This window comes from Acomys minous, assembly GCF_964271855.1.
Source record: "Acomys minous genome assembly, chromosome: 1".
Lineage (NCBI taxonomy): Eukaryota > Metazoa > Chordata > Mammalia > Rodentia > Muridae > Acomys > Acomys minous.
This window is the reverse complement of record NC_140483.1, coordinates 33,056,936-33,080,590: the sequence shown is the minus strand read 5'-3', so window position 1 is coordinate 33,080,590 and position 23,655 is coordinate 33,056,936. Positions and strand designations below refer to the sequence as shown.

Genomic DNA, 23,655 nt, shown 5'->3' with positions numbered 1-23,655 from the left:
AACCTCCTTCATGGGATTGTGAAGAAGCTCCAAGAACACTGATGCTTAAAAAGCACAATGTTGCACAAATGCAAGACAGTCCTACAATCCACACCTCTCAGGAGTTCAGGCAGGCCTCATAACAAGCCTGCTGGAAGGACCTGGCCTGAACACTGGAGGAGGCCCCCGGGGGTGGCAATCAGACGGTCACGTTTTTCTATAAGTCTTAATAAGTGAGGATGAGTTTGAAGCCAGTTACAGTAGAAGTATAACGGTCCCCAAAGATATCCACATTCTAGTCCCTAGCATTTGTGAATATGCTGCCTTCTGTGGTTTTCAATAAAAGGGCTTTGCTCACAAGGTTAAAGATATTGAGATGGGGAAATTGTTCTGCCCTGCCCAGGTGGGTCTAACTTGCTGACCTTGGCTCCTATACATTGGATGCAAGGAGGTCAAAGTCAAAGTAGATATGACAATGGTATGCAAGATCAACGGGAGAGAAAGGGGCCTGGTAATGTTAAACTTCAGGCTTTGATGGTAAATTAAGAAACAGGGGGCAAGAAATGCATGCAGCCTCTAGAAGCTAAAAAGAGGGAGAAATAGGTCCTCCCTTGGGACCGCCAGAAGGAATCGGCAATCTTGCTGAGCCACCTTAGATTCCAGACCTCCAGAGTGAGAGGATTACTCATTTGTATTGTTGTGAGCTCCTAAATTGTGGTAATTTGTCACAGCAGCAACAGGAAACTATTACATCAATCAAGCCAGCTGATCTGAGAATGAATGTGGAACTCTGGAGAGAAAGACTCCAGAGGATTCGAGATGTACTAGGAACCTGTCAGTGAGCCTCCTTAACGAACTCCCAAGGGATTTCCTGTGAGACTTATACCCTTTAAATTTGAATTTCCTCCAAACTCTCAGAGTCCACCAGAAACCACTGTAAATTGATCCATGGTTTAAATACCCTGGACTGAATTACTTCCTTGCTTTGCTTGGGGGACGGGCGGCTTCCCAATTACTGGACTTCTGCACAAATCTATGTTAAAAAGCCTGACAGTTCCATGTTCAAAGGAAAAGTCTACACAGTATGGCCTTCTAGAAGTAACCCCAAAATCCTCAGGACCTATTTGTAAAATATGTAATAATAGCCCTCATACCCACGGTCAAGAAATTCTTTCAGGCTCATGGCTACACTGCCCTATTGATTGTATTCTCTTCACACCTCACGTCATGGAACCACGTCATTGTTTTGGCCAACTTGAGACACAATATCCACAGGCAAACATTATAGACATGACCATTCTTCCCGAGGACACTGAGAGAGATGCCCTCCCTCACTGCCTTTCTGAGGCCCATAACAAGAAACCACGTGGCACTGGCCGGATCATCCTACTGGCTTCATATGGATTTTCCAAAGTAGCAAAATTGGGATTTCCTAATAGGTAAAATTAGGAGCAAACCAAAGGTGGACTAAACAAAACTGGAACAGGAATCTGTGATCATTTTCTTCTCTCTTTTCAATCTTCCTCATTTCATATACCCATGTGTACATACATGTGTGCATGCATGCACACACAGAATAATGTTTGTTTCTGCATCTACCTACAGACCTGGTGCCAGGTACAGAATATGGAGTTGGAATATCTGCAGTCATGAACTCAAAGCAAAGCATTCCCGCTACCATGAATGCCAGGACTGGTGAGTAGAAGAAACGGTGTAGAAGATGACTAGGCTGCAAGCATGTAAGACAGAGGATGTGCGAAGGCTTGCCTTGTCAGCATCGCCACTGGGCAACCCTCCCAGTGAACAAGACCCCGTTGATTAACTACTGCCCAGTGACAGCATCTACCATATGCCTGACCTGGCATCTAAAGTCCCAACCTATTCACCACGGATCTGTATTTGATCCACAGTCTGAAGGACTGTGTAGAGCAGATGTAAAAACTCCCCCAACAGGCTGATGCCATAGCAGACTGCCTTTCTATCTAAACTGTGTCATAGCAGGCAGAGTGTCTGCCTCTGTCTACATCACAGAAGCACTCAAAAAGGCCACTGGAATGAAGGTCTAGACTTGGAAACATCATATACAATCCCAGGGCAGCAGAAAAAGTCCACATACAATTCTTACTGCTCTGGATCCAACCGTTTGTGTTCTAAGCCCTTGGGAACTAAGCCCTTGGGAAGTTTCAAAGTCACTCTAGAAAGCTTAGACATAAGCATGTCGGGCTGGGCAGGGATTGGGCTGGGTGGGTGGGTGTTGGATCAATGCCTGTCCCTAAGGTTCAACCTAGCATAAACAAACTGCTTGAGGGCACATACTAACAAGAGTCCCCATTAGTCCTCAGACCTGTACACATGTGGTTAGGATAAGCCATATAACCTCAGCTGCCATGAATGCCTTATCTACATGGTCCTGGCTCCTCTTATTCCCTGTCTGGCTTACCGAGGGAGGAGGAGCGAAACAAGTGTATCAGCAGCTAGATGTATCCCAGTGGTGGGTGTATCCCAGTGGTGTCGCTGCTAATAACGCCTTCCTGCAGATTGTCCACCCGCTTACCATATCACTGGCCCTTCTTTCAAAAGGAAGCTGCTTAACAAAAGGCAAGAAGAGTATCAGCCATGACAAGCTCGTGGCCAACAGGCTCATGACATACTGCCAGCCTAGAGACACACAGGGTAGTCCAAAAACTGATGGCTGTCCTAAGGAGCCAGTGTGAAAGAGGCCAATGGCCAAGTGACATGGGACATGCCTGTAATGTCACACTTGGAAAATAGAGGCAAGAGGGTCTTCAATGTCAGCCTCGGATACATAATGAGTTCAAGACATGTCTACTCTAACAAGACAATGAAAAAAATGAATGAATGAATGAATGAATGAATGAATGAATGCCTGTAACTTATTTTAATCCACAGAACTCGACAGTCCCCGAGATCTCATGGTAACAGCCTCCTCGGAGACCTCTATCTCTCTCATCTGGACCAAGGCCAGTGGTCCCATTGATCACTACCGAATTACTTTTACCCCATCTTCTGGGATCTCTTCAGAAGTCACCGTGCCTAGGGACAGGACTTCATATACACTGACAGATCTAGAGCCCGGAGCAGAATACATCATCTCCATCACTGCTGAGAGGGGTCGGCAGCAGAGCCTGGAGTCCACTGTGGATGCCTTCACAGGTACCAGGGGAGCAGACATCTCAGTGATGCTCAGGAATAAATAGATCTTAATGTAAGAAATATTTCAGATGACCCAGTCTTCCAAAAGAGAAAACTAAAAGAGATATGTAGGGGGAAAGAGAAAAAAACTAGCGTATGCATGAAAACAAAACTGTTTGGGAGTAAAGAGAAGGCATGAGCAAGTATATGAAATTTTATGTCAGATTTTTACAGGCTAAATAAACACAGGAGTCAGTCTGTCTATCTTGCCCTTCCTGCATTCAATCAGTGAGAACACTAAAGTTCTAGGTCACACATTTCCAAGTTAGAAGTCTTTAAATCCTGGAACAGTATTACGAATATTTCATAGATATTCTAATTGTATAAGACTTGACTGTTCAGTATATGGCTTGGAAAGAGTAGATTAGGCCAGACTGGAGTGTGAGGAGGTAGGTCTGTTAGCCAGCAGGTGAAAGTGTAGCCCTTGTTAGCATAGAAGGAAGTCAAGGATCTCTTCTGTCCAACGGCCTGCTACCAATCTTCTCTACTTTGCAGGCTTCCGCCCTATCTCCCATTTGCACTTCTCTCATGTGACCTCCTCCAGTGTCAACATCACCTGGAGTGACCCATCTCCCCCAGCAGACAGACTCATTCTGAACTACAGCCCCAGGGATGAGGAGGAGGAGATGATGGAGGTCCGCTTGGATGCTACCAAGAGGCATGCTGTCCTGATGGGTCTACAGCCAGCCACTGAATATATAGTGAACCTTGTAGCTGTCCATGGGACAGTAACCTCTGAGCCCATAGTGGGTTCCATCACTACAGGTGAGGATGTAAAAGTCGGTGAAGTGGGTTCTCACTGCAGCCTTTGACAAAGCAATGCAATCTGAAAAGAGAAACATTCAACAAATAGCACACTGAGTCCATGGCTAATGGGCCTCTGTGAATTAATTTGAAGCAGCTACTTCTGCCAGGGATGCATAAGAGACATTATGATGAGAAATTCCCATTTGAAAAGTAGGAGAGACCCAATGTTTGAGGGCTCAAGTCTTGAATGCATTGGTCCTAGATCTACCAGGCTAGGAAAAAAGCCCTGGAAAAAAAGCTTGTCTCCAGGGAAATTCTTCTGGATGAGAAGATGAGGTTTTTATTCTGGAGAGCCATCTCTATATTCTTTCTCAGAACCAACACAGAGCTAGCATGAACCACGTAGTGACCTGGCCCGCAGAGGCTAGAGCTGGTTTGCACATTGTTTGGAAAACATAGCACTCTGAGATGAATTGCGACATTTCCACTTGATCATTTGCAAACGCAATCCCAAATATGACCCGTGCTTACCTGTGTTTAGGTAGTTCCCTGAATACTGACAAGAACTCACAGCTGGAAAAGTACACTAAACAATCGACTGACTCAACCCCACAATTTAAGTATGCACCATAAACAAAATATAACTTAGCAAAGATTTTTGTTTGGAATTTGTACTCTAAAATCTCTCTACAGCTAATAGCCAGTTTCCCCAAAATAAACCAAAGGTGGCTGCTAAAAACTAAGGGACAGTAGTGGAGTTGAGTCTTTTTTATACATAAATTTATTTATTTATTTTTATTTATTCACTTTACATTCCAATTATAGCCCCCTCCCTGGTTGCCTCCCGGTCCCACCCTACTTCCCTCCTCCCCCTCTCTCCCTTCTCCCCTACCAACTGACACCAGCCTATCAAGTCTTATCAGGACTGCCTGCATCTTCTTCCTCTGTGGCCTGGTGCTAATGAGTGAGCACCGGAGTCTATGTAAGAGGTAGCCCCTGCTCCCCATATTAGGGGACCCACATGGAGAATGAGCTACCTATCAACTACATCTGAACAGGAGGTCTAGTTCTTTTCCATGTATGGTCCTTGGTGCATCAGTCTCTACAGGTTCCCCTGGGACCAGATTTATTGGCTCCATTGGTCTCCTTGTGGAGCTCCTATTCCCTCTGGGTCCTTCTAGCCCATCCTCCATCCCCACTCTTCTATAAGACTCATTGTGCTCTGCCTAAAGTTTGGCTGTGAGTCTCAGAATCTGCTACGATCCCCTGCTGGGCGGAATCTTTCAAAGGACATCTATGGTAGGCTCTGTCCTCTTGCCTCTCTTCAACCAAGTTGAGTCTTTCTAAAAGAAGTTTCCCTTAGAGAAGATAACTATGTAATTCTCTATTTGAAACAAAATACATGGACTTAAAAGGAAGTTTCTAGTTGATCTAGCTAGGTAGTAATTGTTGCACAGAAGCACAGATCTTGCCAACTTAGTTTCCTGTTATTAGAATGTTCACAGCTGGCTTTGTCCATAGCTACAGTGTTACAGGTGTGACATCACACTGCCCATCATCCTAGGGATGCCCAACTAATTATTCAGGTCATGCCTGCCTATGGGACACTAATGGATCATGAACAACAACAAAACCTAGGAATAGATATTCAATTTTCAAACTGTGCTTCTGTCTTTTCTCCCCAACTCCCTGATCTTTGTAGGAATTGATCCCCCCAAAAACATCACCATTAGCAATGTGACTAAGGATTCACTGACGGTTTCCTGGAGCCCTCCTGTTGCACCATTTGATTACTACCGAGTATCATATCGACCCACACAAGGTAATGATATTATTTTATTTCTCAAACATAAATGAGATTTGAAGCTGGGTAGAGATTACCATGGGGGCACTATCACAACTACAGGACATTGGCCCCTCTCTGTAGCATACTCTCTCAATATGAGAGTATGTCCATGAAGAGCAACAGAGAAACCAAGAAGTCACCAACTCCTCTCAAACACTTCACCAGTAGAAGCAACTGGACACCATTAGCTAAGCTGCACAATGAGTAACGGTGAACTGCAGGAGACGTTGCCAAGAGCCAGGGCTACATACACTATCCTGAGCATAAAGTCTAAGACTAGAATCCAGGATATGGACAATGACCCAGCAGAGCCAGATGGAGCCCTGGAGGGAACCACAGTGATGTGATCCTAATTCTGCCACTGTAGCCAATGTATGAGTCAGAGAAGCTGGCTGAGACCTTGCCTGCATACTGCCAGTTCTAGCTGGTGCATGAGGCATTGTTAACAAAGTGGAGGGAATGCTCACTTCCAGCCAGGGACAGGACAGATTCCAGGCGACCTTTCTCTGGCCTGCATAGAGCACTTTTTGCAGCTCTGCCCATTATACTGCCTTGATATGGTCACCTCAGAGAATACCAGTCTGACAGAAACCTACATAATACATAGTTTGTTTGCTTTTGTTCTCAAAAGCCCATAAAATGAAAGAGTGAGGCCAGCATATAAGATTTATTCAAGCCCCACCATTACCATTTTATGAGTCATTTAGCTGCCTTCCCTTCCCTATTGCATGCTGATCCCACATCCATCTGTGCTTCATGACCCACTGTCCCAATGTACACTGAGCCATGGGCCTACTGATGAGAGAGCTATTGAACTTTTAATGATGGGCTTTGTTCTTCCTCAGTGGGACGGCTGGACAGTTCCGTGGTACCCAGCACTGTGACAGAGTTCATCATCTCCAGGCTGTATCCAGCTACTGAATATGAAATAAGCCTCAACAGCGTGCGGGGCAGGGAGGAGAGTGAGCGCATCTGCACCCTGGTGCACACGGGTAAACACGGCTCCCTTGTTGAGTGCCAGGTCAGGACATGGGCAGCGGGCTTGACACAAGCACGGGAAGCAGGATGAAATCATTCCAGCACATACAGTGGATACTGACTGGTTCCAGGGCCTGAGATGCCATTCCTTGGCTCCTGTGACTCACTGTGTCCTGCAGGACAACTTGTGGTTTCTTTCCCCCACAGACTGTTCTGTCTAATGATAGGAGCTTAGTGAGTCACACTTGGGGAGGCTTGCTGGTTCGGGTTAGGAATTCTCCTGGAACTTCCACAGTGAAAAATACCCTTTCAAAGATACATGATGGAGACAGATCCCACCCCGAACAATTGAAACATAGGATCTCTTTAAGACTTGGGGTGGGGGTGGGGAGTCAGTGAACATCAGAAAGAGATGTTATTCGAGTTATGAGAAACTGGGGGTGGGGTTATTCATCCTACATGGCCACCCAATAACTTTGTGGCCTTTGCTCCAGGGAAAAGGCCCCCAAATCCTTCACCTGCTCATAGGTAGTGGAGGTGAGGCTGAGCCCTCGTAGCATCCCTAGCTGCCAGCAGAAACACCATGTAGTCCTGCTTCTCCTATCAGCCGTCTAATTGGATCCAAATGTCCTCTGTGTCCTTAAGCCCCTTTACAGAAGGAGCTCTAAAAGGAAGGGAGGTGGGGAAGAAATACGAACTTGAAATATGGGAGGTGGAGAAGAGAAATCCCCCTTCCACGCCTTCTTCAGAAAACCAGCTCTTTGGATAAGGCCAAAGATAGGACTCTCATTTCAGCAGCTTCGTGAGCCTTCCCACTCTGGTCCTTAAGCAAGTGTACCTTGTAGAATTAGCAAAGATCTCCTATAGATGTCACAACCACCAGTTTCTATCCTCAGCCTCGAGAGCAGACCATCTAGTTAAACCATAGTTTCCACTACACATAGGAAAACATCCAACCTGCCTCATTAAGAGAGTACCTGGATTTCCAAACACTGCTCAAATTCCCTGGAGATGGTGTTTCTGGAAAGAGGGAGACGTGACTAAGAATTCCTCGCTGCTTTGTAGATATTCTCACAGGAGCCAAAACAGCATCTCTTCGCACAGTGGCAAAAACATCTTTCAGAAGCATAAAAAAAGTACCTCTCTCAGGACAGCACAGGGTATTTCTAACCTCTCCTAGTGTCCTTCCCTCCAGCTCTGTGAGTGTAGATGCACTAGCTGTGTAGCTGTGTTTTGTCAGTCTGGCTCTAATGCTCTATTTATCTGTGATCATTAAAGCATCTGGTTAATAAATATAATACCCATTGAGCCAAGAGAGCCCTTTCCTGCCTTCCTGAAAATTCTGCCACATTCTGTCATTGAAAAAAATCACAAAATGGATTTCAAGAACATCTTGTTGCCAAGAGTGCTGTGATTCAGGCCAAAAGCTAACTCCTGGGATTCTCAGCCACAGGCAGCAGACATCTCAAAAGCAGAAATTCAGCAGCACATCAAGGCGCTCTGCTGTCCTACAAGTCAGCCAGAATAGTTCTGATGACTTTCAGCAACTATGGTGTGTTATAAGTGTCTTCATTTGTTGTTTTAAAGTCATCACAATAATATTAAAACGTGTGGAACTGAGAACTCCCCCAAGAGTCCATACACACCCCAGAAATCACCCAACCATACTCTAGTAAGAGCTGAATTTGAAGATTTTTTTGAATACACAGATTATAGATAAAATCCAAAACATTACATGGCAAAGGGTTTTTTTAAATTATTGTTACTTTGAGATGAAGAATATAAGCAAAAAAGAGGAGATAGAGAAAAGAAAATCACCAAATACCGCTCACTTAATTAAAGAACAGGCGTAGACCAACAGTGGATCCTGGTTCCCAAATATGAAGTATATAACTCAGGATGAGCTAAATCTCAAACTGTTGTAATAACATCCATGTTATAAATAAATTCCAACTTTATGAAAAGGAAGCACATAAGTAAATCTAAGAGTTACAGCATGGGCGAGTAAAATCATAATCCATCCACAAGCAAGCTTTCTTCCCCTGACAGGCAGCCTTGGTTTCCCCAAACTTGTACAAACCTCCTTGTCTCTCGATGCAACAAGAAAGGATGCCCCAAACACAGCCCACAGTGAACCGTGTGAGTGGTGCTGTAAGAATTCAGGAAATGGAAATGACTCTGTGGCCGAGTTACTGGTGCCGGGGCTCCTGCACTGGCACCATATTTCCTGAAGTTCCCAAGCAGAGATATTTCTGCAAAGCTCAAGCTCACATGTGTGACACAACGTGTGGGCCAGAAAGCAGGATTATCTCAGTAGCTAAAGAATCATACATTTTTTCCTATAGGTTCTTCATGCCATTTACTTTGGCATATCTACAATACAACAGAGTATTTTGAACTTTCCACTTCCCGTTGAACCCGTCAAAGAATTCTACACAAAATAAGTTAATGAATTAATTTAAAAGAAGTACTTGGGACAATTGTGAGGAAAGCTGATACTTTGAAAGACAGAAGGAAAGAAAGGGATCAATGGACCCCAATAGGTAGAAAAACAATCTGTCTTCATTCCAGCACAGTGACATACGTGCACCACGTGGGAAAATTCCGATGGTTTGTGGTACTTACACCCTGCAGTTCAGCTTTCTTTAACCTGTTCTTTTGTAGCCATGGATAGCCCCGTGGATCTGATTGCTACCAACATCACCCCCACAGAAGCCCTGCTGCAGTGGCGGGCACCCTTGGGTGAAGTGGAGAACTATGTCATTGTCCTCACACACTTTGCAAGTGAGTGTCTGTGGATTGGGGTGGTGGGAGCTGGAACCAGCGTGGAAGTGAAGGAGTGATTCATTTTTTCCCCATCTGAAAAATCAAACCAGATATTACTTTAGGTTGGGGAAGTTATGTAGCCTCTGAACTCTATAAAGACCTAAAGCTATCCCCCAACTCCTCTAAACAACTGATGATGAGAATCACAAAAGCTCAGTCTGAAAGTTTCAAGGAAATTGAGCCTCCAAGAACAAACGTAAAATCAGAGCTAACACTAAAGACACAACTCAGAAGTGGGTGAAGATTTTCACCAAAGGGCTACAGGTAAGAAAGAAGAATTTTCTAGATATTTCCAAAGCAGGAAAACTACTAAAGTCATAGGATCAAACTTGGAGCAGATAACAGGTGAGCACAGATTTAGGACCACTAAGCAATGTTTCTGTTGTACTGGTCTTCCCTACTCACATCCAGCCCCAAGGTTTGAATCAATGCAAAGATCCGAATATCAGCGCAGTTCTCAGCAGGCTCATCTGCCTTACACTATTGAAGTTGAATAGAGATGCTCAAAGCAAAACAGAAGCATATTCCAAATATCTAGGCTTAGGGGGATTGTTTCTTGGCCAAAATTAAACATGTGATCACAGAATTTTTTGTGTGGGTTATATTCAGGAATCTAGGGAACAAAGATACCAGAGAACAGAAGGCAGGCAGACGTCTTAACTTTCAGAGATGGAAGAGAAACCCAATTCCGCAAGCCGCAAAGAAAAACGTATCGCCAAAAGTTTGGGAAAATGAAAACTAACAGAGGCTATCAAACAAAATGGAAACGGCATTAGTCATGACTATGTACCTGCAGGTTCACAAAGCCTCCTTGTTGATTTGGTTTGGTTTGGTTTTGCAACTCTTTTAGCACATTTGGATTTCAGATAGGCATTAGAAAACCGAATATCATTTCCTCTTTAGTTAGGAAGGAAAAGTACATTGATTAAACCATGAGTTTGAGTTGATAGGAACATAGCTGATTGCATAATCCTCCTGAAAGAATACTATGGCCACATCCTAACCCCCAGTGTTCTTGCACAGCCCATCTCAACTCCTGTTGTCCCTCTGTGTGTATCGTGCTCCAGCATGTCTCAAATCAGCATTCCTTTTTACACTTTTTTTAAGCCTTGAAAGCTTCTATGCATTCCCCATGTGCCATTTTCTTCACCAGGAAATTCTCTCCCAAGAGTCAACCTAGAAAACCTGTCTTTTGGGTCTTAGCTGCAGCCCTATATATTTTTTTTTTGACAAAGTTTCGCTAGTTCCCCTAAGGCAGCCAGGCACACCTGCTCACAGTGCCAAGGCACGGAGCTCCGTCCTCTCCATTCACACCCGTTCATTCGGCAACTGCTTTTGATAACCTCCCATGGGCCATGTCCTCGCTAAACCTAGAGAAATTCAGAAGCAAAGCGTGAGTTCTTACCTTTGTGGGACTCACTTCTGGTGATGAGGCAGAGGAGGAGATACAGCTTGGCGTGAACTGGGGCATGAAATATGCAAGGCAGAGCATAGTGAGGCACACCCAATGGGACACTATAACTTAGAACTGAGGCAATGAGGGGGAAAGGAGAAAAAAAATCTCAGAAAAAGTAAAAACGTCAAAATTCTAAGGAAAACTTGTAACCTCTGTGCATTTGGAGAGAGATGAGCATTTGGGAACCTGCCAGGCATTAGTACACTAGAAAGTTACGGATGGCAGGATATCACAAGGTAGGGTAGCAAAAGGATAGTCATTATATATATATATATATACACTCTCCCAAAGAGTTTTAGATTGGGTTAACATCCTCAGATGCCTTTTCACATTTGCCTTAGATCCCAGCAAACTGGAAACATCAGATCTGACCTAGTTTGGAGATGTGCCTAATAAACTTTGTTAAATGCTGAACGATTCAGGAATATTCCAATTGTCTAAAAGAGGGCTTGGCTCTGACCTAATGAACAGTTTTACTAACAGCTTGAATGAGCCCCAAGAAGACGCGCTTACAAAATTTGTGTATAAAACAAAACTGTGATTGATTGAATCCACATTAAAAAAATATTTTAATGAACTGAAACTATGGTCCAAAATTCAATCGAGGCAAAAGGTGACAGAAATAAAGGCAAAATTCTGCCCATGGGACAAAACAATCAACCGAAGGTGTGGTGATAAAGTCACTGATTATCTGTAAATTCAGCATGCTATAGCAATGATATATTGCTGTCCTAAGGCCTGGAAGGAATCAGGCTGACCCTGCTTATAGTAGTGATCGGTGATACCAATTCCTGTTCTCAGTTCTCTCTCAAGCTTTACATTTCAGCAAAGATCCTGACAAACTTTCTGGTCCAGGGAGAAGCAGTTAGGACTATGGGAACTTTAGACCTGTCATATAAATGTAATGGGAAGTGGGCTAAATTTTCCGTCTCGGGGAGGGAATACCTGATGGAGAAGAGTGGACAGAAGGAAACAGCCGGATGAGCAAGGACCACTCAGACTCTTTGATCACAGAGGCCTGAGTAGAAGGTAGGGACACTAGTCAGCCTCCATATACAGAATACGTTTTCTGAAGAATAAAAAGAAAAGATAAAAGAGGATCCTCGTATAAAATGATAAGTTTTCCCAGAATTCTCTGGTACCAAATCCAGGTGGACCACCTTTAGACATGGTAGCCCTTTCCTTATGTATGTATCCAATTTCAGTTGCTGGAGAGACTATCCTGGTTGATGGAGTCAGCGAAGAATTCCAGCTCGTTGACCTGCTTCCTAGCACCCACTATACAGTCACCATGTACGCCACCAGTGGCCCTCTCGTGAGTGGCACCATCGCCACCAACTTCTCCACCCGTGAGTACAGGCTCCTGCACGCCTGGCCTCCCTGGAGGATTATGTGGTACCTAATCATGATGCTTTCTTATAAAGGAGTAGATACGAGCTACAGATTTCAGTGATCTGAACATGTTCAGCTGAATGTGGTCCCTGTATCGGTCTGCTAAGGAGCACTTCAGTTTTCACACCTGGGATCTGTGTGACAATAGCAGAGCCAGACAAGAAAGAAGGTCTGGTACTAAAACTGTATCTGGTACAAGAAGTGCTGAGCAATATTAGAAATCCAGGTACGGCAGAGGGGAGCTGCTGGGTGAAATAGTCACCAGGAGAACATTAGAACAAGTTAAGATACAGGACTGCTTCAAATTCAAGCAGACAGTGGTTAAATAACCAGTTCTAAGCGCCCTCCCTAAGCATAAAGAATTGTATTGGAAGATGCCATGATCTAGCATGCTTGGGCCAGGGGGGTGGAGGGAGACGGCGGGGGGGAGGGGCAGCTTCAAAGAAGGATAATAGCACCTTTTATGCGCTCATCCAAGCGAGAACTAGAGTCAGCATGCGAGCTGCTCTATGAACAAGATTACCATGCCTAAAATGAAACAAGGAAGTGCTGGAGAGATAGGGACGCCCCTGCATTTTCTCTTCCTGGCAGTCCTGGACCCTCCTGCCAACCTGACAGCCAGTGAAGTCACCAGGCAAAGCGCACTGATCTCCTGGCAGCCACCCAGAGCAGCGATCGAAAACTATGTCTTGACATACAAGTCCACCGACGGAAGCCGCAAGGTAAGAATTGGATGTAAACGGGGTGGGGGGTGGGGGGTGGGAACCATTTCTTCCATGTGGAAGCTGACCAGTGGAATGACACACGGAAATTGCAGGGATGGAGAAGGGATCAATTCACGGGCAACCAGGGAGGCTTCAGATCCTGGACGCACAGCTTGCTCTTAAGGAGAGGGCCCAGGTTTGCAAGCCAGGAAATATCCAAGTTGCAGCTATTGCTCTGTGCCCACACTGAGGGCAGTCTGCCTTGCAGCATCACTAGGTGTGGTGGTGTTTCTGGTATTATCAGTGCTATCAGAATGATTTCTCACTCACAGGGCCAAACGAACACAAGCCAGATAGTAAACCTGAGAGGCTTTTATGCCTTGATAAGCATTACAGAAGCAGCATCTATACAGCCTACAGTATGGAGATAAATTGTGGTTTTATGTCATTGGTCTAAACAATCCTCCAGAGCACTAGTTAGCAAATCTTCCCTTGCTGTGGGATCCTTTTTAAAGGGGAAAGTCATATGCAGAAGTCAAATCTAGAGGACAAACATACTAAAACGGTTCTATTTGATGGTCGTAGGGAGGCCTAGGATTCTGCTTCCTCGGCTTCTTCTACTCTACAACAAGCCCAGTGCAGTCAGAAGCGACTGGTTCAATAATCCTGGTACCTAAATTTATCCCGTGTGCATTTGTGAGATAGGAGCTGGTCTAAACCTCACATGGGAGCTGCCCTCCCTGCCTCTTGGCAGTTGGAGAGGACAGCATTGCTGACCCAGCTTCCCTACTGTCCCATATTGCAAGTTGGCTGTTCCCTCCAAGCTCCTTTACTCTGGCTCTCTGCAGGAGCTGATTGTGGATGCTGAGGACACCTGGATCCGACTGGAGGGCCTGTCCGAGAACACAGACTACACAGTGCTCCTGCAGGCAGCCCAGGATGCCACACGGAGCAGCCTCACCTCCACTGTCTTCACCACAGGTGAGGGACTTGGAGTCACTTTGATGTCTTCTTCTCCCTGTGTGACACCTGTCTCATCAGCACTGCTGCTGAGCCTTGGCTTGCAAAGAACCTCTCTCCCTCTTCCTTCCCCTTCCTCAAGGCCCTGCCAGGAAACCCCCATCACTGAGGTTATCATAGAAGCATCAACCTAAATCCGTGGTCCGTATGGACCAACTAAATGCACCAAATAGAGACATCAGGTTGCTTCTTGCTCCAAATTCCTTCAGAATTTTCTAGAAAAGAAAAAAAAACCTCTCTCCTTCCCCTGATCCTGTCCTCAGCAACACCTCCAGCACGTGTGGCAGAGGAGACCTTCAGTACTGAACCCTCATAGACCCTCACAAAGTATTTTTGTATATCCAGAATCTCACTCAATCTTTACAACTACTGATAATATGATTTAAAGGGCAGGACACAGGGCTATCACATAGCTAAGTTATAGAGCATTTACTTAGCATGTATATGATCCCAGGTTCAATCCTCAGTACCACAAAAGAAATGAAGGAAGGGAGGGAGGGAGGGAGACAGACAAACAGACGGATAAAAAAAATGGCATGTAGGCAATTTGGCTTAATAGAATGCATTTTAAAAGGAGAAGACTTTTGGAAATCAAAATTTTTACATGGCTTTTTTGGCAAGCATTGTCCTAAATACATTGGATGCATTATTTAACAGTATTTAATTTTCCCCTCACAACAGCCTCTGTTCTATAGACTACTACCTCTATTTTTTTTTTTACAGGCAAGGAAAGTATGGTACAATAGAAATGAGATAACTCATCCAAGATCCTATACCTTTTAAGTACAAAGCTGATATTTGACCCCAGATAGGCCAGCCCAGAATCAGAACTATTGATAGTCCTTTCTGGACCTCCATGGAATCTTGCCATAGTTTGTGATGCGCAGTTACCCACCCAGCCCAAAATGTTGCCTTTCACATTTTGGTGATGAGGACGTGTCTATCAATGGGGCTAATATGAGCATATCCTTCACCTCTAAACACAGATTTCCTGCATCCTCAGAGTACCAGATTGACTGGGTCCTCCTCCATGTCCCAGAGACTGCCCTCCCATCTCTAAAGAAGCCACAGAAAGCCCTGCCCCATATCCTTCTCTCAATATATTCACTCTGGATGACAAAGCATTGATCAAATACTTCAAAGTCACTGCTGTGTAGTGAAATAATGAACAAGTCCCTTTCTTTAAAAAAAAACTTTTTCAATACTTTAAAAAATGTCTTCAGCGAGTTCATTAGTCAAAAACAAATATTTAATGGGAAAATAAACTGTGATCACACAGCCAAGACAAGAATGCATGGCGTGCCTCACGTGATGTCTCTTCTGAGGCTGAAGTTTATCTTGCTGTTTCAAAGATACTTTATTAAGCACTAAGGTGTTATCTCTTGTTCAAACTCAGTCCTGCACGTTCATACACTAATTAAAGGGTCCTATAATGAAGCCAGCACTTAAAAACCTGTTGAGGTGAGTTTTCTGCTGAATTAAGTCTTCTTCACCGTAAAAAGAACACAGCTAACAGACGCCCGCCCAGAGCTCCTGCTTTGCATGTTTATAGGGCTAAAGGTACCATCTTGTCACCAAAATGCTCAGTGTTGTGTGAGCGTTTCATTCCCATCCTGCTGATGTCACAGCTGGCAGCAGTGAGTAGTGTGTCAACCGTCTGAAGCTTCTGTGGTTAATGCAGCCGCATCCCCTTTCCGGGTCTCTCTGGACAGAGAGGTACAATGGTTTCTGTGGCTATCACTGCCTTGTCTTAGATGCGAAAGTTTGGAGGTAGGACTCCAGATCTAAGGCAGGCCTTAGGAGGTTAAATGTGACGATAACTAACAACTTACATGGAAATCTGGAGATGAGGCTGGCTAGGGGCTTGGTTTGATGGGCAGTGCAGGGAGGAAAGGAAGGAGGGAGGGAGGGAGGGAGGGAGGGAGAGAGAGAGGGAGGGAGGGAGGGAAGGAGGAAGGAAACCGAACAGCCCAACAATTATGCAATGAATACAGCTACCACGTGATGTGCTCACTCCATGCAGGGTTTAGGTAGGGTACCAGCAAGGGACTCACCACCAGCCTCTGATATGTAGCAAAGAAGTATCCACGTTTGCGAGTTGTTGCAGTTTTTAATGAAAGCCGAAATTTAAGTCACTGATGCATCCCAAGCCCTGCTGGCTTTGTTTTGGAGATTTATCAGAACCCACTGAGACAACTAGATGCTGAGTAAAAATTTCGTGGGCAAGAAATAATGCCTGTCAGAATCCCATGTACAAAGGCTGCTATATACAGACCTCATAGATGAACTGAGAGTTAAATTGCAGCTCTAGAGTGCAGAAAAGGTGGTCTCTCTCAAAACCGAACCAAAGAAGAGGAAGATGAGTCTTAATATCCTATGAAGGGATGCTACAAAGAGGTGCCGCTTGCAGACTGTAGAAGTCAGAGTCTCTCTAATTTTAGGTTCTGCCTGCCACCGCAGAACCTAGGCTGCATCGTCACTGTCCAGTTACTAATTGCTTACTTCCTTCCAGAGGCCCTGTCCACTATCCTTTCTGCCTCTGCCAAGAGGAAATTTTATCAAAGAAGAGAACAAGGGCATTGGCTTCCTAAAGGTAGGGTTGGGGAAGGGAAAGCAGCCAAAATGAAAAGTAGAATATCTTCACCTGATCCAAGATTCAAAGGTGGCCTGTCTGGCCCCCACGGGCATGAGTTAATCCTGCTGAGGAAGTCTGGGGAACACTGAGAGTTACACGATGGTACACCGAGGCTGAAGGAGTTAGAGGCTAATTCCCTTTTTGCCGCTAGCATCCCTTTCAACTTAATTGACAGTATCTGCATTTTCCACTTGCCAGCATCTTACTCTGAGGGTGCACACTAAAGGCGTGAGTGTTTTCTGTGCCTTCTCTGATGGACAACAGAGTTTACAGTTTGGCTTCCAAGTGGCCACCATGAGTGACAAACACTCACCCTGTCCTAGGATGACCAAAGATAAAGGACGCACTCAAGCAAATGTTTAATTGTCTGGTAAAGAGTTGAGATGCCAATAATAATTAGTAATAATAATAGTGATAATAACATTCTTTTTATTTTTCTATTTATTGAAAATAGATTTTTTTCCTCACATAATATATCCTGATTATAGTTTTCCGTTCCTCTACTCCTCCCAGTTCACCCCCAACATCATTATTATAGAAAAGAGCAGACTAGGCATGGTGGCGCATGCCTTTAATCCCAGCACTCAGGAGGCAGAGGCAGGCGGATCGCTGTGAGTTCAAGGCCAGCCTGGCCTACAAAGTGACTCCAGGATAGCCAAGGCTAACACAGAGAAACCCTGTCTCGAAAATAAAACAAAAAAAGACAGAAAAGAAAAGAGCTGGCCTCGAAACCTCCTTTGATGAAGATGCCTGTTTTCATGTTCACAGCACACAACGCGAGCCCGCTCCAATCTTTCCATCATGGTAATAGCTTCCTGTCCTCCTGTCTCTGGTGTTTGCACAAGACTCCAGGGGGAATCATATACAAGTAGCATGGGAGAGGAAAAAAAATATGGATACATTATTTATAATTTGCTGTCTCCTGAAATTTCATCCAAGGTCTACTTGTCTTTTAGAGACATGAATTTAAATGAGGAAACAAATATTCCCCCGCAGAGCCACAGGGACCTGGTGAAACGATCTTGGGAGAGGCAGGTTTCACTGTCTCTTTTAATACTCTAAAAGGCAAACAAGACTCACACTAAAGCTCAGCCGCAGAGATAGTGAACGCTGTAAAACGGTTGTCTTGACCTTGAGGTTAAGCGAAGAGGTAGCTAGAGATGGGTAATGAGAAAAGGTCGCTGTTTTGTTTATTTTGTTTTTGTATTTTTATTCTTTTTATTGCCTTTGCCTCCTGCTGTCTCCCTTCCAGGTCAGGCTGTTCTGTGATGCTCTCCAGGAGAACACTATGGTCTCCTCTAACATAAAACTCAGTGTTGGGGGTTGTTTAAAAAAAAAAAGAAAAAGAATGAAAATTGGCAAATTCTAGACTCCAAAGCAACGAGTAGTGGATTTGACAAAAACACATGGTTCCCAGGATTTCTGTTGGAAAGGGAAGCCGGGGGGGGGGGGGGCGCATTCCCACAGCTCCACCACTTAGAAGCAGTTTGATGTTTTGTTTCTCTGAGAAACGAAAGAAGGATGGCAAGCAGGAGAGAGAGGCTGGGAGAGGCACACAGACAGAAAGACAGACCAGGGGGGCAGGGGAGGGACATAGCCATCTTTACTCCACGTCTTCTTCTGTCTTTCATATACAACCATTCCTACATGTCGCATGGGGAGGCTCTTGTTCCTGCCTTTGAAAAACGTATTCATCAAGAATTGTTTTGATTATGAATAATTTCAATGAGTGTAAGGTGTTTTGGATTATATAACTCATTACAAATTTTTATGTTTGGGCACTTTTAGATTCATCTGTCTTTTACACCTAACTATTGTGAAATATTATTTGACGTGTGCGCATCACATATGCCTGCCCACTCCCTCAAAGACAGGCATTGGACTGTCTCCAGCCTTTCTCAGTCCCAAATGGTGCTCCTTTATGTACCCTCAATGCATCATCTATGGACCAGTGAGGCATGCAAAGGTTGTATACCTAGAAGAAGTGCCAGGTACAGGGAGTGAGCGTGTGTGGTTTACTTACTAGACACATGGGGATGCCCCTGGTCTCTGGCAGCATGCATCATTCCTAATGACTTAGCACAGTCCAGCCTGGTCCAGCCTTATAATTTTTGACAGCCTGATAAGTATAATTGATGTCTCATTACTTTTGATGAATCTGTTAAGTAACATTAAGTTTGAATTTTTAAACATCTCTCCCCCTGTTTGTTAGACTTTTGAGTTGTTGTTTGTTGCTGTTGTTGTTGTTGTTGTTGTAAATTACCTGTTCATGACATTTGCTCATTTTCCTGGCAGATTTCCTGATAGTATTACCCAGCATTACTTGAGCCTCTAACATCGTTACTAAGAAGGCTTTTCCTATCAATAGACCCAAAGCTATTCTTCTGGTCACTTTGTGATTTATTATCACACTTCATCTGTTTCATATGTGGCATGCAGCTGGGATACTGTTTCATTTTTCTTTATATAGTGAACTATTTTCACCAGCATCGTACACTAAGTAAGCCATCTGTTCATTGATTTGTGACACTTTCCTGTATATTAAGTTCACAAAATCTGTCTCTAAACTCTGAGTTATCTATTTTACTCCATCTCTGTTCATCTGGTTTTTCCCCTCAAAGCCTACATTGTGTGTTTATATCTAGAGTTAATTTTAATACATTTACACATGGTAAGACAAGTTTCCTTGGCTCCCGTTTTCAAGGTTCACTTAGCTACTTGATGACATTTAATTTTCCATAGGTGTCATGTCATCTGAATTATCCCATTTAGGGATGAAGTCTCCAAATGAAATTTAGATTAGAATTGCAATGAACTTATAAGTTAATTTGAGAAGAACTGACATCTTTAATGATAGTAAGTTAAACCTTCTAAAATGTGTAGACTATATCTTCATTTATTTAAATAGTCCTTATGTTTCTCACAATGTTAAAAATTTTCCCCTCAGCATTCCTGTGTGCATGGTTGATTTCTGGAGGTTTTATTATTTTTATTGCTTTGTGACTTGTATCTAATTAAAAAAATATTTTCTAGTTGATTATTGCTGATGCAGAAAAATACTATTGATTTTATATATTGATCCAGTATCTAGCAATCCTGCTGACTTTCTTACTAATTGTAATTATCTATTTTTTTCTATTAATATTTTAGGTAAATATGGAGCTGGGGAAATAGTGAAAGTAAAGTGCTGCTTGCTGTGCACCTCTGACGATCTGAGTTCTAATCCCAAGCACCCAAGCCATTGGTGGGCATAGAAAATGGCAACCCAAGCCTGTATCCCATCACTAGGGAGGCAGCAAAGGAGCATCCCAGGGCGTTGCCCAGCCAGCCAGTGTAGCTGAGGAGAGGAGTTCAGGTTCAGTAAAAGACCCTACCACAAAAAAGCAAGGTGGAGAGTAACAGAGTTAGACACCAGACACTGACTTCTGGCTTCTGCATACCCAGGCATGACCATGAATACACACACTCAAATATGTTGGGTATTTTGGTGTCATTTATGAATAACAGTTTTAATTCTGTACTCCACACTAACTAGAACCTTCAAAGCTGTTGGTGATAGTGGGGTTAGTGAACCTTGAGCATGCTTGAACATGCTTGAATATGCTTGATCATGCTTGATCATGCTTGAAAAGCACACAATTAAATGTACAACCCTCACCAACTCCTCATTCACAGCCCTCTTTAACACTGTCATTGTTTTCTAAAATAAAGAAAATATGTAATTGGTCAGCCATAAACAAACAAAAATATGTGTGTTTCATACCACAGATGTAAGTTATGGAATTTTCTTCTATTTCAAGTTAGGAGTTTTTGCAATGAAATTTATCAAGTGGTAGTTTGGTAAGTTGTGGGTTTTTTTTGCTTCTGCTTACTGATGGCATGACTCACATTGGTGGCTTTTTAAAAGTATGTGTATTTACTATCGATAAAAAAATTTCACTTGAATATGAGTTTTTAATAATTCAGACTTAGTTGACTCTATTTGACATCTATAATCATAAAGAATATTAGCCTATCCATTTGTCTTGTTTCTATTTTTATGTTTCAATGTTCTACCAACTTCATTTAAAACAAACAAACAACAAACAAAACTCTCGCCAGCATTTAGTCTTACTACAGTTTTTTTGTTTTGTTTTGTTTTTGTTTTCTGAGACACAGGCTCTCACTATATAGCCGGACTCTCTTGGAAGTCACTGTGTAGCCATGGCTGACTCCAAACTCATAGAAGTCTACCTGCCTCTGCCTCCCGGATGCTTCTATTGTCTTTTCCTATGCTATGTTGCCTTCAAGAAGTCAAGCATCAGTCAGATTTTGTTCTGTATATCTGACTGAAGTTTTCTGTCTGGAATTCTCTAGAATAGTTTTCTCTGTGTGTGTAGGGGGCTGTGGGTGCACCCATGATGGGGGTGGGTGTACCCATGTGCACACAGGTGTACATGCACATATATTCATGTCAAGGCCAGAAGTCAACATCAGGTGTTTCCTTTCCTTTAATTACTCTCCAAACTTTTCTTTTCTTTTCTTTTCTTTTTTTTTTTTTTTTTTGAGACAGGGTTTCCCACTGAAGAGCTTGCCAGTTTGGCTGGGAAGGCTGGCCAGTGAGCTTCCAGGACCTGCCTGGCTCTGCCTCAGCAGTGCCAAGATTACAGACATGTGAAGACATGGTTGCTAAGTCCTGCTGCTTCCATGGCACACACTTGACCCACTGAGCCATCTCCCCAGTCCTGTATTCTTATTTCCTTTTGACAGTCTCACGGTTCACTCTAAGAGTTCATTTATCTTTTTTTCTCCAGTTTGACACTCAATGAGGCTTTTAAATCGGCAGCATTTGATCTGTACTTCTTATGTATTTGTCTTTATTATTCATTTAAGCATTTCTTCCTATTTGTATCTTTTTTTTTTCTTTTCAGAGTAGTTTTCTTCATTATTACCTCTTATTTTCTAAAATATGGTCTCAGTCAGATACTCCAATTCATTATTCATATTTTTAAATATATCTAAATCCTTTATCTGTCTTATCTATTATATTGTTACTTTTAACCCTGTTATCCAAGTTTAATATTTCTGCTGGGTTTTAATTTCTTATTTTTTTCCTCATGGTGTTGATATTTTTCCTTACCTCTTTAAATCAAGTTAGCATACCTAATTAAAATGCTGTCCTAATAAACTGTACTAGATAATCAGTGATCTTTTTTTCATAGCAGCTTTGTTTGTCAGTGCACAGGACACTCCATCCCTTAAGCCAATTCTCCCTTAGGGTTATCAGACCCTCCTTCAGGTAGTGTACCCACCCATGTGGTCAAGAAAGACCAACTACAGATGAAACTGGTGCCAGGCAATGAGTTCTCTGTGGCAACATAGAGAAGGGAGAATAGATTTCAAAACTATCATCCAACCTGTGCTATCTTTTTTGTACTGCTTTTATCTAGTTGTTTATCTTGATAAAATTAATTCTGGCCTTGCTGAAAAATTTGACAAATTGACTTGATTTTGCCTCTTCTCTTTCCTGAAAGAGAGATGCTATAAAACTGAGGAGAGTCTGTCTTCAAATTCTCAGTCTGTTCTCACTAGTGAAGCCACCTGAGCCTGGAGAGTCTTTTTGATATGGGTTTTGTTTTGTTTTGTTTTTTGGCTACAAAATAATCTTTGAGAAATAGTCATTATGCTCTGTATATTATATTATTTCACCATGGGTGACCTCTAGGAGAAGGTAGTGTTCGAGGTATGGTCACTTTCAGTGGGGTTGCTAAACCTATTTACCTAGAGTTATTGTACCACTGAACATGATGGATATATGTGGCCACTGTTTTGGGAAGAAGTGAGTCTTATTGAACACTACTACTGTAGACTCTAGGTTATAGGACGTTGGTTCTCAACCTGAAGTTGTGACCCCCTTGGGGGAAGTTGTATGATCTTTTCACAGGGGTCACCTATCAGATATTCTGCCTATCCAATATTTGCATTATAATTCATCACGGTACCAAAACCACAGTTATTAAGTAGCAACAAAACCAATTTTATGGTTGGGGGGGGGGTGTCCGCTACAACATGAGGAACTTGTATTAAAGAATCGCTGCGTTAGGCAGGAAGGTTGAAAACACTGCGCTATGATGGTCTTATAAACACCTCAGAAAGATCTTAAATATCACTAGTCAGAGGATTTGGTTTGGCACGTTTTCAATTGTGTCATCGCAAATGTGTTCATAAAATCCGATTTTGTGCCCTGTTATTATCATAGGGGATGGATGTTAGCACTCACGTGGTACTAGCATCTAATAAACATTGATGGGGTGCCTACTTTGTGTCAGGCTCTGCTCTAAAAGCTAAGGAGAAAGTGGTGGAAAACAAGTCAGATGCCTGTCCCTATGGTTTTTAATAACAAAAGACTTATTATATTGGCTTACATGATACAATCTGGATAGTTCCAACAACGGTTGTCTCACACTGGAGGGGTTGAGGCCATATAAAAACTTCATTCAAGGGGTGGAGGCATCGCCCCCACTCCAAGAAGAAATGTGTTCATTTCAAGAATGCTATGTCTGCCAAGATAGAGAAGGGTGTCTGTTGCCTTCAGTAGGCCTTTTTCCTTACACAGCACGATTCACTCCCTGTTGTCACACCCATCCAACCCAGTGCTTGTTTTGTCTGTTAGCTAAATCTTCCGTTTGCCAAATGGCCTGGGCTGTTCCACAAGCCTGGAACAGCCTTCTCTACCAGCTCATGGCTGACCTCTGCCAGTGCCTAAAGCGAGAAGGCTTTCTGACTAGCACTTGTCAACCTCTACTCCGTTCTAGAAGCCCTCTTCCCAGGGCCCAGCTTCACTGCACACCCATGTTGATGCCCTTCTATCCTCCCGTGG

General features: G+C 43.4%; 1 protein-coding gene and 1 long non-coding RNA gene across 5 annotated transcripts in view; one reads left to right on the top strand and one right to left on the bottom strand.

Annotated features, from left to right (window-relative positions):
- TNR (tenascin R) overlaps positions 1-23,655 on the top strand; it is a 510,704-nt gene that overhangs the window by 464,708 nt on the left and 22,341 nt on the right. For all 4 annotated transcript variants that reach the window (XM_084779764.1, XM_084779763.1, XM_084779765.1 and 1 more), the window contains 9 exons: positions 1,585-1,674; positions 2,890-3,153; positions 3,688-3,957; positions 5,642-5,761; positions 6,631-6,777; positions 9,428-9,547; positions 12,251-12,394; positions 13,029-13,159; positions 13,990-14,122. In XM_084779764.1, coding sequence (XP_084635890.1) covers positions 1,585-1,674; positions 2,890-3,153; positions 3,688-3,957; positions 5,642-5,761; positions 6,631-6,777; positions 9,428-9,547; positions 12,251-12,394; positions 13,029-13,159; positions 13,990-14,122 — 1,419 coding nt within the window. The remainder of the gene's footprint in view (positions 1-1,584; positions 1,675-2,889; positions 3,154-3,687; positions 3,958-5,641; positions 5,762-6,630; positions 6,778-9,427; positions 9,548-12,250; positions 12,395-13,028; positions 13,160-13,989; positions 14,123-23,655) is intronic.
- The window catches only part of LOC311596413, a 50,419-nt gene that overhangs the window by 12,207 nt on the left and 14,557 nt on the right, over positions 1-23,655 (bottom strand). The window contains exon 2 of the long non-coding RNA XR_014778828.1: positions 10,858-10,959. This is a non-coding gene — a long non-coding RNA (uncharacterized lncRNA). The remainder of the gene's footprint in view (positions 1-10,857; positions 10,960-23,655) is intronic.